This window comes from Uloborus diversus, unplaced genomic scaffold (genome assembly GCF_026930045.1).
Source record: "Uloborus diversus isolate 005 unplaced genomic scaffold, Udiv.v.3.1 scaffold_12, whole genome shotgun sequence".
In the NCBI taxonomy this organism is placed as follows: Eukaryota; Metazoa; Arthropoda; class Arachnida; order Araneae; family Uloboridae; genus Uloborus; species Uloborus diversus.
In genome coordinates, this window is record NW_026557876.1 from 4,307,287 (window position 1) to 4,320,811 (window position 13,525).

The 13,525-nt window shown below is 34.2% G+C and overlaps 1 protein-coding gene across 1 annotated transcript in view; it reads left to right on the plus strand.

Annotated features, from left to right (window-relative positions):
- The window catches only part of LOC129232487 (cystathionine beta-synthase-like), an 81,072-nt gene that overhangs the window by 12,606 nt on the left and 54,941 nt on the right, over window positions 1-13,525 (plus strand). Inside the window, 1 exon segment of the mRNA XM_054866636.1 lies at window positions 10,844-10,950. Coding sequence (XP_054722611.1) covers window positions 10,844-10,950 — 107 coding nt within the window.

Here is a 13,525-nt window from a genome sequence, read left to right on the forward strand (position 1 = left end):
TTACAATACATTATGGCACTCTAGCACGCAACCTGTGTTGAAAAATTTCCAACATAGCAGAGTTGCAGCTTAGTCTTTAAACAAAACATCAAGCATTTATACAACAGTAACATATTTATTAAAAACAACCACAGCGTAAATAAAAGGCAGCATACTAGCAATTCAGAATCTCAAAACCAAAAAAACACAGAAATGCCTCTTCTTATATAATGAAACTAATTTGCATACTTGAGGCAATAATGTTCTTCTTGAAGATTTTAAACAATGCCCGAAAATAATATATACCAACAACCTGACTTATTCAAGGCCCAATACAGGCTGATTTTGCTACCGTTTTTTCGGTACCTTCACAAAAATCTTATTTTGAAATCGGCACTTTCACAAAAATCGAGTAATAAAATCAGTAGCTTCACAAAAACATCGAAAATTTCACAAAAATTCGCATTTTAAAATATAAAATTTGTTTTTCTGTTTAAAACAAAATATACTCATAAAATAAAATTATAAGCAGGATTATATGAACAACCGCTTAAATAGAAACCTTTTTTGTAGTATTTTAACTAATTTTTAGCTGTTTCACACCAAAGTGTATTTATGCGATGTTATCGCAATCTTTAAACATCTATTTTGAGGAACCGTTTTTCTCATAATTTCCTATATTGTACACAGTACATAGACCATTAAGCTGAAATTACGATGGTATTTTTCGTACTTCTTAGGTTTTCAGCTCTCCCCCCCCCCCCTGAAAAAAAAATGAAACCTGTTACAAATAATAATAGATGACATTTACACCTTTTCGAACTAAAATTTCACTTGTTGCACTACTTCTTTTACAAAAATTAGGATGCGTCTAAAATTTCACAAAAACAATGCTGATAAAAAAAACTTTCACAAAAATAGAATGATGCAATACTTTCACAAAAATAGGTAGCGAGAAAAAAATCCTGGATTGGCCCCTGTTATTAGGGGCGTCACACTGACACCACCGCAGTCGAACTATTTTTACTCTTTACTAGCGGTACCCGCACGGCTTTGCCCGTAGCAGAAAACGAAAAGGTCATCTGGTTCGCCTGTACATTTACAAATAATGGATGAGGAATTTCTCGCCAATGTGCTATGTTCATTTGCTCGCCCACGTTTTGGTGATTTACTCCTCCATGTTGTAATGATTTGCTCGGTGAAATGTTCTTAAAATTGCAATAAAAACAGAACACAATTGAATTTTCGGAACATCGTTTCGAGGTGCACATCCCAGGGTTGGCCAGATTGGACCCAATGTTTTTTTTTTCTTTTTGAAGAAACCCATTTAAAAAAACCCATTATTTAGCCCACTTTTGGGTTTTTTTTTTTTTTTAATTTTCTGAGGAGTTTTAAAAAAAATAATTAATTTAGATTCTTTCACAATTTAAACTTCTTTTTATTTGTTCTTCACCACAGACAATGGTCATAAAAAATGAATTTTGAACTTTAATGGTGTTTCTTAACTCTTAATGGCATTAAAAAATACTTCAAAGATTTTAAATAAATACATTTAACTTTTTTCTTTAACTGGTCAATAAATAACTCAAATTATCTTGACTAAGTCTTGTCACGTCTGATTTTCTCAATATTTGTAGACTACTCTAGCTAAAAGGCTTTCATGTGAATTATTTTCTGCAAACCAACACGTCACAAATCTCGAATAAACAAGGTTTATTTTTTAGAAATTAACAGGTTTCACAAACGGTCGGACAGAAAACAGAAAAGGGTGAACAGTATTTTCATTATCTTACGAAAAAGTTTAATATTTCTTACTCTGTACACAGAAATAGAAAAACAGGCAACATAAAATTCAAGGAAATGTCTTGATTAAGCTGTAATTCAGTAAAAAGGAATTTTTAAACTATTTGAGGTTCTACATTACTTTACAATAATACAAATGGCCAATACAATTGGCCATTTGTATTGCCCATTTGGTGTTGCCCATTGTTAGGCTGAAGGGCCCCTGGATTAGCCCTAATGGCAAAGAAAGCATACTTCTGAATTTTTTATATTAGGACGTAGGAAGTTTTGAAATGTCAGTCACCAAGCTGTTCTAATTACTGTAATTTTGTTATTTTAATAATATTTATGAAATCAAATGCCGTATAACAAAGTGTTAATCATTATTTCTTGATCGCAGTTTAAATGTATGAATAATCCTTCTGCTTTCGGAGGAGAATCTTTTATTCAATCTAGACTACTTTTCACGCTGGTTGCATACATGTCAGTCAGTTACCATGCTTTTATTTATTTTTATTTTTTTAAATGATCTGAAATGCATTTTAGAAATTCAATTATAGCGTTAAATTCAGCATGAAGAAATAAATAAACCAGGAGAAAAGATTTTTTTTAATGGATATTTTGTGTTGCATGTTTGTAATATTCAGTCAGTTGCCAATATGTCAGTCAGCTACCAACCTGTCGTACAGGGTTCGTACGCTCCTTCAAAACTCCTCCAATACTCCTTCATTTAAGAAATTTTTTTGAAGGGCCCTTCATACTCAGGGGCGTAGCTAAGGGGGGGTTTTGGGGACAAACCCCCCCCCCCGAAAAGTTAGTCTCAAAAAAAAAGAGAAAAAGAAGAGAGAAGAGAAAGAAAAAAAAAGAAAAGGAAAAAATTCCAAGCGATTATATATATATATATATATATATATATATATATATATATATATATATATGTATATATATATGTATATATATATATATGTATATATATATATATACATATACATGTATATATACATATATATGTATATATATATATATACATATACATGTATATATATATATATATATATATATATATACATATACATGTATATATATATATATATATACATATATATACATATACATATATATACATATATATATATATATATATATATATATATATATATATATATATATATATATATATATATATATATATATATATATATATAAAAAAGAAGTAACCCCCCCCCCCCCCGAAAGTCGGGTCTAGCTACGCCACTGTTCATACTCCTTCATTTTGGTTTTAACTCCTTCAAAACTCCTTCTTTTTTAGTTCAAGGCTACATAACCTTCCTCTATGACGGTAACTTAAATCCTTGAATCGACAACTTAACTTAGTCGCAAGGGCGGTTGTATAAGAGCGATTTCAATGTAGTAATTTCGTATATTTTGTTTTCATAAAGATGTGATATATATAAATTCATCAGAGAAATCATAAAAGTTGAAGATGAAAATATCATTGGATGACTAAAAACATTTCATAAGTAAAGTAAAACATGCTTAAATGGTGCTTGGCTATTTTTTCAAGTTTTATGATTATCGTTTTTCCCTCCGCCACACTCTCAGCAGCAAAAGTCAGGTTGTCAAATTATTATTTAAATATTTAAAAATACATAAGTAGATGTACTATATCAAGTGATTGTGTCAAGTGATGTCATGCCTTGAGGGAGAGATGGGTTCATGAAATTGACAAGGGAAAGAGAGAGGGTGACAAAGTAACAGTCATTGTAATAATATTTTTATGAAAAATATGACATGTGACAGCAGGAGTTAGGTGAAGTGTGACACTTTGTGACAAAGGGGTTAGGTGGTCAAATATGTTGAAAAAAAGTGCAACATCATTTAATGACAGCCCATAAGTACTCCTTCAAAATCTCAATTAACTCCTTCAAAACTCCTCCAAAACTCCTTCGTTTTTTTTCTGAAATTGAGTACGAACCCTGGTCGTAAATACTGCAAATATTTATTTAAGCAATACAGTGGCCGCCGCTTATATGAATCACGTTTGTTCTAAACAGTTTTTTTTTCTTTTGGAAACGCTACTTTTTGCGAACTACGGGGAACATAGGAGATAACTTTTTTTCTCTCTACTTAAATAAAAGAAAAGCTTTTTTTTTTTAAAGTGATCTTTGTTTTTGTTAATGGATGGGCGGGGAGGTTAAAATAGATATGGATAAGAAAAATTAGAGATAGATCGTACAGGTAGATAGTCGCCGAAGGCGGCAATCTTGGCGTGAAAAAACGAATCGCACGAAACTTAAGTGGATATAAAAATAGAAAATATTTTATTCAAATTAATTTTGAAAAAGCGAGAGATGGATTGATTATTACCGCTGCCAAATTTATTTAAATAGCCGCCAGAGGCGGCAAACTTGATGTAAGAAGGTGAATGACACAAGTTAGCCAAACAGCCGCCGTAGGTAGCTGCTTGCATAGAAAGGCGAATGGCGTAAAAGGTGAACAAGCTGATTGCCGCAGGCGGCTAGTTCCAAAAAGATTCACCGCCTCGTGTCGTGTCTGTAAATCGGGTTTTCCTACTAATGCACCGTCCGTGCCGGTAAGTCTTCCCTTGCGCGTTTCCAGTGGTGACTTTCGATTCCAAAAAAGTGAGGGTTCAAAAATCAAGCAAGTTTGTTGTTGGATGAGGGGTTAAAGGGTGGCGTCCCCCTTTTTTTTTCTTTTTGTAAAATTGAGCTCTATATTAACATTAAATACACCGCCAGCTCAGTCATTTCCAGCCGAGGACTGCAGTTTCGTGCTTATTAGCACTCATCAGCCCGGCATAGGAAAGTGACTGAGCTGGAGATGGAAAACCTCTTATGGAAGCCAAGAGGGCCAAACAAACATTAGTTACCAGTTGTTCTACATTAGCTACCTAATTCTACATTAGCTACCAGTTTGTTTGGCCCTCTTGGCTTCCATAAGAGGTTTTCCATCTCCAGCTCAGTCACTTTCCTATGCCGGGCTGATGAGTGCTAATAAGCACGAAATTGCAGTCCTCGGCTGGAAATGACTGAGCTGGCGGTGTATTTAATGTATTTCTGCTTTAGCCCTAGCTTATGGGCGGTAATTTACTAAATATTGAGCTCTATATTTGGATTTAACGTCATTGATTTTGTAAACATTTCGGATCACGGCCTCAAGAATCTGGACGTACGGGACACACCTATCTTAAACACTTGATAATAAGTCAGTTAAGATAGGTGATTAAGATAGGTAATTAATAAGTCAGTTATTATAAAGGTTTATTGTGCTCTAAACATTTGAGTCATTTATAAAATGCTTATCCAATGCACAGTTTTGTCAAATATGTTATCCCAATTGCAAAAAGTATTACTTTAAAGCTGAATAGAAAAAAATCCTTAGTGATTCTAATGACATGAAAACACAAAAAAAACCATCATCGAGAAAAAGCAATTTGAAGTTTTTCTTTTGCATAAGAGCACATAGCGAGCATGGCCTAAAACCACTCATAACTTTTTAAATATTTGAACTAAAGCAATGAGACTTTTCCCCTGTGTTCAGAATAGTTTTTAGTTTTGAAATAAGCAATAAAAAATTTTTTTTGATCGTTTCATCATTTTTTGAGGTACTGTAACCCCTTAAAGGAGTTGATTTAGCATTAGCTGTGTTACTCATTTTTCTTCTGCTAGCTACTTTTACACAGTTATATGACTCAGTACAACATAATAATATACATTAATCAGTGCACAGTCATGAGACATTTTCATTTTTTCTCAGCGATGTTTAATATTTAATTAGCACTTTTGATTTGAATTAAAATTATTACATTACGAATATATTTATGCATACAAAATACAAGTAAAAATGAATATTATACTACTTTGTTATATAAATAATGTATCATAAAAATATAGTACATACTTTTTGGTAAGAAATGAATTGCTACGATTAATGTACTTTTTATATTGAAATTAGTGATACCCGCACGGCTTTGCCCGTAATAGAAAAATCAAAAGGTCTTTTGGTTCGCCTGTATATTTACAAATAATGCGTGGTGAATTTTCTCGCTAATTGGCTTGTACCCATGTTACGGTTCCACGTTATGATCATTTCGTAATTGACTCGTCCATCTTATGATGTTTTTGTTCTTAAAATTGGAATAGAAAGAGAACCGCATCGAAGTTTTGAAAAATCGCTTCGAAGTGCACACCCCCACGCTACAAACTAACTTTGTGCCAAATTTTATGATTATTGTTTTCCTCCAGCTGCAAAAGTCAGGTTTTCTAATTATTATTTAAATATTTAAAAATACATAAGTAGATGTACTATATCAAGTGATTGTGTCAAGTGATGTCATGCCTTGAGGGAGAGATGGGTTTATGAAATTGACAAGGGAAAGAGAGAGGGTGGCAAAGTAACAGTTATTGTTACAATATTTTTATGAAAAATATGACATGTGACAGGAGGAGTTAGGTGAAGTGTGACACTTTGTGACAAAGGGGTAATAATAATGTAATTCAAATATGTTGAAAAAAAGTGCAACATCATTTAATGACAGCCCATAAGTACTCCTTCAAAATCTCAATTAACTCCTTCAAAACTCCTCCAAAACTCCTTCGTTTTATTTCTGAAATTAAGTACGAACCCTGTTCGTAAATACTGCAAATATTTATTTTAGTAATAGAGTGGCCGCCGCTTATATGAATCACGTTTGTTCTAAACAGTTTTTTTTTTCTTTTGGAAACGCTACTTTTTGCGAACTACGGGGAACATAGGAGATAACTTTTTTTCTCTCTACTTAAATAAAAGAAAAGCCTTTTTTTTTTAAAGTGATCTTTGTTTTTGTTAATGGATGGGCGGGGAGGTTAAAATAGAGATGGATAAGAAAAGTTAGAGATAGATCGTACAGGTAGATAACCGCCGAAGGCGGCAATCTTGGCGTGAAAAAACGAATCGCACGAAACGCAAGTGGATATAAAAATAGAAAATATTTTATTCAAATAAATTTTGAAAAAGCGAGAGATGGATTGATTAGTACCGCTGCCAAATTTATTTAAATAGCCGCCGGAGGCGGCAAACTTGATGTAAAAAGGTGAATGACACAAGTTAGCCAAACAGCCGCCGTAGGTAGCTGCTTGCATGAAAAGACGAATGGCGTAAAAATGTGAACAAGCTGATTGCCGCAGGCGGCTAGTTCCAAAAAGATTCACCGCCTCGTGTCGTGTCTGTAAATCGGGTTTTCCTACTAATGCACCGTCCGTGCCGGTAAGTCTTCCCTTGCGCGTTTCCAGATCGTTTTCAGTGGTGACTTTCGATTCCAAAAAAGTGAGGGTTCAAAAATCAAGCAAGTTTGTTGTTGGATGAGGGGTTAAAGGGTGGCGTCCCCCCCCCCCCTTTTTTTTTTCTTTTTGTAAAATTGAGCTCGATATTTGGATTTAACGTCATTGATTTTGTAAACTTTTCGGATCACGGCCTCAAAAATCTGGACGTACGGGACACACCTATCTTAAACACTTGATAATAAGTCAGTTAAGATAGGTGATTAAGATAGGAAATTAATAAGTCAGTTATTATAAAGGTTTATTTTGCTCTAAATATTTGAGTAATTTATAAAATGCTTATCCAATGCACAGTTTTGTCAACTATGTTATCCCAATTGCAAAAAGTATTACTTTAAAGGTGAATAGAAAAAAATGCTTAGGGATTCTAATGACATGAAAACACAAAAAAACTATCATCGAGAAAAAGCAGTTTGAAGTTTTTCTTTTGCATAGGAACACATAGCGAGCATGGCCTAAAACCCACTCATAACTTTTTCAATATTTGAACTAAAGCAATGAAACTTTTCCCCTGTGTTCAGAATAGTTTTTACTTTTGAAATAAGCAATAAAAAATTTTTTTTGATCGTTTCATCATTTTTTGAGGTACTGTAACCCTTTAAAGCAGTTGATTTAGCATTAGCTTACTCAATTTTTCTTCTGCTAGCTACACAGTTATATGACTCAGTATAACATATTAATATACATTAGTCAGTGCACAGTCATGAGACATTTTCATTTTTTCTGAGCGATGTTTAACATTTAATTAGGCACTTTTGATTTGAATTAAAATTATTACATTACGAATAATTTTATGCATACAAAATACAAGTAAAAATGAATATTATACTACTTTGTCATATAAATGATGTATCATAAAAATATAGTGCATACTTTTTGGTAAGAAATGAATTGCTGCGATTAAGATACTTTTTATATTGAAACTAGTGGCACCCGCACGGCTTTGCCCGTAATAGAAAAATCAAAAGGTCTTTTGGTTCGCCTGTATATTTACAAATAATGTATGGTGAATTTTCTCGCCAGTTGGCTTGTACCGACATTACGGTTCCACGTTATGATCATTTCGTATCTCGCCAATTGGCTCGTGCCCATGTTACGGTTCCACGTTATGATAATTTCGTAATTTACTCGTCCATCTTATGATATTTTTGTTCTTAAAATTGGAATAGAAAAAGAACCGCATCGAATTTTCGCAAAATCGTTTCGAGGTGCACACCCCCGTGCTACAAACTAATTTTGTGCCAAATTTCATGAAAATCTGCCGAACGGTCTAGGCGCTATGTGCGTCACAGACATCCTCCGGACATAGAGACTTTGAGCTTTATTATTAGTAAAGAAGAATACCATTTGAAAAAATAAATATTGAAAATATCAAAATATCATGATATTTTCAAAATAAGTATTGGGTTTATATATCGTGATTTATATCATGATATATATATCGACTGATATATGGATGCTTCACTTTCCAAATCGATTAACTCCATAAATCAAAAAGCTGTGAAAAGTTGTGAAGAAGATAGTGTTATTCATAGGAGTGGAGCCTCGCGTTACATTTTCTGCCACCACATGGTCCATGGGCGCCCATATGCAAAACTGTAAGGGGGGGGGGGGGGCTCAGATATTTTAACCATGGTTTAGCAGGATATTTTCCCCATGGAAACCGATTTCTGGACAGATTCGAGTCATTAAAATTTGACAATTTTAATAACTTATTCATTAAAGGCTGGAGAAGAAATGTTTTTACATTTTCGCAAAGAAAAAAGCACTAAAAACAAGGAAGTTCTAATTTCAAAGGGGGGGGGGCTCAAGCCCCCCCCCCCCCTTGCCCCCTATATGGGCGCCCTTGACATGGTCAGAAATGTACTGAGTCAAAACTTTAATCCAAATTCACATGCTAAGCATTGATTGAGCACTATTAAAGTAGAAATGATGATTTTTTTTTTAAAGTGGAGTTAATCGATTTGTCAACTGAGACATCCATATGTTGGCGAATCCTGGTTTCTCAGCACAGCAATGGGGTCCTTTCCAAAATTTTAAAAGCATTTTTTTCTGAAAGGAACATGTTTAAAAAAACATAGGATCTGACCATTTTTCAAATAATTTGTATAAGTTAAATATTTTTTTAAAACATTACTTAAATCGGTGCGCTTTTATATTGTTTGTGCATCTGCCGATGACATCACAAATGATGAAATGCCACTCATTGTTGCCATTCACGGTCCAAAATATTTAATTCGCATCTTTACTCACGTGTATTGGCAACGATAGGGTTGATTGCAAGCGCAGAGCGCAATATTTGATTCGCTTGTTGATTATCATAACGTGAAAATGCGGTAGAAAGATGCGCCTAATAAGAGCATCATTTTTGACGTCATCAAGACCACGCCTTGTTTGAACAATCGGACATTTTGAAGAATGAATTAAGAAATAACTGTTGGGGAAATGAAAGTATTTTCTGGATCCATGTTGTTGTTTTTTTGAGCAATCACGATTGCTTATTGTTCTCATTTGACTCTTTTGAATTCCTATGATTTTATTTTCCCACCAGCACCCTCTGCCAGCACCACCGTCGCGTCGACCGGACTCGCGATGCTTACACACACACTCATGCCTGCACACAGACACAAGCACATATGCCTACACACACGCGCGCGCGTACGCACAAAGCACTGCATACACGGCACGCACACACATGCATACATACTCACATACACACGCACCCACACACATGCGCCTACACAAACACACACGCGCATTCATACGCACACACGCTCGTGATTGCGAAAAACATAATTTGAATTCAAGATGCCAAAAATTCAAATGAATATACATTTTTTTTCTGTTGATTCTATCAATTTCAGTGACTATAAGTACAGTCGGACCTCCATATATCGAAGTAGCAAATTTCCGGAAAAAAATCGATATATGAAAATTTCGATATATGGAAACGATCTTATCTCTTATTTTATCGTACAAATCTCCTAAAACACTAAAATTAAAGCTAATCTTCGTGTATAAAAACCCAATTTCTAATTTATACGAGCATCGGATTAAATGAAAGTTGAAAAATAAAAAAATAACAGAAATTACATTTTTGCGCTGTCATACATCTTCATTCTTCGGCAATTAACTTGATTCGCAACATTAGGGGGGGGGGGGGGGGCGTTTTGACAGTGTAATCGAGAGAAAAGTAAAAGAATTCAATCTACTTAACTTGAATGATTTTCACTGCAGCTAAAAAGGCTAGGAATGATGATCAACAGACAAAAGGGATCACTTGAAACTGATTTTAGTGTTACTGGTTACAGCTTAGATTTGAAATAAGCTTGAGGGAATTTAAGAAATCCAGAACGGAACAACGACCTATCTACACAGCCCTCAACCCCAGATTCCTTATGAGTTTCGTAGCAACCTTTAGTGAACATGATTTTCTCCCCTAACCTTCATTTTTCATGAGACAAACAGCCTGAAGTTGAATCAAAATCTACGAATGTCTCGAAAAAAAATGTCGATATATAGAGATTTTTTCAATATATAGAAACAGTTTTCTATGTAATGAACATAGAATTTTGCTGGGATTTCGATATATAGAAAATTTCGATATGTGGAAGTTCGATATATGGAGGTTTGGGTTTGACTGTACTACTTTTGACTGAAGGAAACAACCCCCATTCTTTAACCGTCGGGGCAGAGCTCGGTGTGTGATTGGAAATTTGTTTTGATTGTCGTTTTCCTTTCAGGGCCAAAGATCCCAAAATCCTGCCAAACGTGTTGCATGCCATCGGGAACACGCCCATGATTCGCCTCAACAAAATTCCTCAGGAGTTCGGAATCAAGTGCGAGATGTGTAAGTCATTCACACCTTTACCCCTCTGAGGACAGGGTTCGAAAATATCCGATATTTTGATATATATCCGATATTTTCAATCTGCAGATGAATTTTGAAATTGCTTTTGTATTTTTGAAAATTTTTGGTTGCAAATGTTGTTAGTTTTAAAACTGATTTAATTTTGAAATCTCTGATTTTTGCATTAGTCTTCATTTTTTAAATACTAGCTTTTATTGTGATTTAAGGTCAACGGTATTCAGTCTCTCCAATCTGTTTTAAATCATGATTTTGAATTTTTTATAGTGTGGTCTAAAAGGTTTTGTCTAACGCTGAAAACGTTTATATGAACTGGAACTAAATTGGCACTTAATATTTTAATTATTGTAAAACAGTGTACGTTTTTAAATAGTACTAATTCATCCTTAACCTCTTGCCTCTGATAACGGGCAGCGCTTATTTTGAAATGTCGGCCTGAGCAAGGCCCGACTAAGTGAAAGTAAGGCCCAAGGCCCATAATGATATGGAGGCCCCCCTCTCTATTCTAACACTTCAAGTCAATGCAAAATAATATACAATATTATTTGAAAGAGGAAGTTTTCAATCAATCAATAAATAATTAATTTTAATATTTTTCCCAAAAAACTTGATTTTTTAATGATATGCAGTAATTTTTAAAAAATTCGGGGCCCCTTAGGAACATGGGGGCCCAGGCCTAGTTGGCCTGTGCGGTGATCAGGCCCTGGGCCTGAGTTCGGGCAAGAGAAAGATCGAAAATGCTTCCATGAAGCCAGAACTTGGTTCGTCCAATTCCAACACCCACAATTTGGTGCTAAAGTTACCCCCCCCCCCCCCCAAGAGAAGCAGTATTTTGAACTATTTTTCGATCACAATTTTATTCATTAAGAAGAAATAGACAGGTGAGTATAGCTTTTTTAAGTTTGATTCACGCCATTACGGAAGATATTGAGGACAATGTATTGAAAGGTAATTTCTGAAGATATGTCTCTATGACGAAGTGAAAATATTTTTGTTACTTCATCAAAAGTCTTAATGTTTGGATCAAAAAAGGCATGTCTGTAAACTCCCATTAATTTTAAACGTTATGTCATACGACAGAAGAATCTATAACATAAGAGGTTGGTCATGGCTGTTCCAGACTTTTAAGGTCAAACTTGAAACAAATTATTCATTTTTAGGGCTTCAATTTCGATAAAGTTTCAGAGGAGAGGTCCTTCCCTTAAAGTCGTTGAATATAGTCTACAGTTCGATTTCAGGACTTGAATTACGAAAAAATTTCTGAAGAACTTGTCTTCCGCATCACTGAAGATCGCCTAAAGTTTCGTTTTTTGAATTTATTTTCAAAAACATTCCAGAGGAGGCATGACATCTGCCTCCAACTCGGTTATTCACTATTCCTGACTGAAGATTTTTAATTAAGGACGAAACTGCAGAGCCATCCGAAGAGCTCACGGCGCCCGGGGTGAAAGTTCCTGGCGCCCCCCCCCCCTATACACACAGAAAAATCAAGTTAGTTATAACATCAATGCATAACACGTAATAATTATTTTTTTACATATTAATGAACAGAATAATCGGAGGGCTATGCACAATACAATTAAAAATGCAAGCAATGAATCTGTTTCTAATATTTCTGAAACCTTAATGCCCAAAACTGTTCGCAAAATAAAAACGTCAAAAATCCAAATTTTTATCTTGTAAAATGTTATCCCACTAGATAAAAAACAAACAATAAAAACTGAATTGGTTATTCATATTGATCAAACTAAGAACACGAACAAATAATTCGCTGATTATAAATAGAAAATGCGTTTATCAAAGCAAATTACATTAAAATTAAATTTCGATCTGGACTCATTCGATGATTCTTTTAATGAGTTTTTGGTTTTACTTGGACCAACTTAATACCAGCTTTCAAATATGTTATAAACAAAGATGTTATTCTTTTGTGTCACATATTTGTAAGTTTTAGGGAGAAGCTCACAAATACTCAAGAACATCGAAAATCTCTCAGAATTGCGTTTTTGGAGCTTTAATTTTGAAAAATCAGTGGCCTTAATATTACAAAATATGGTCTTACAAATTGCATTCCAAGACTTGAGTTTTAAGAAAATCATCGTGCAAGGGTCTCCATGCCGCCTTTCTTTAATATCACAAGCAATGGGTTTTTAAAACCACACTTACAAAAAAAAAAAAGTGGAATAGCACCTGAATGTAAAACATTGCTTAAATTTTTTGAACCATAATTTTGGAACAATTTTCCTGGAAAATGCTCCAGATCCTCCTATCTATAGAATCTTCAAAGTTTGTCTAAAATTACATTTTTGAAACTTCAATTTCAAAAACTTGCAGGGGGAGAAGAAATAGATTTCAATCTATTTAAAAAAAAAAAATCGATCGGAAACAGTCTCTGAGCTCTCTCCCTTACGGTAACATCAATATACATGGCCTATAATAGTGTTTTTAAGGCTGAAATTGCGTTTTTAAAACTAAAAGTTTCAAATTTTTGACCAGACAGTTTTAGACCTTTTTCCTATCCGATCAGAAAGATTTTTTTTTTTTTGAATGTGCTCCC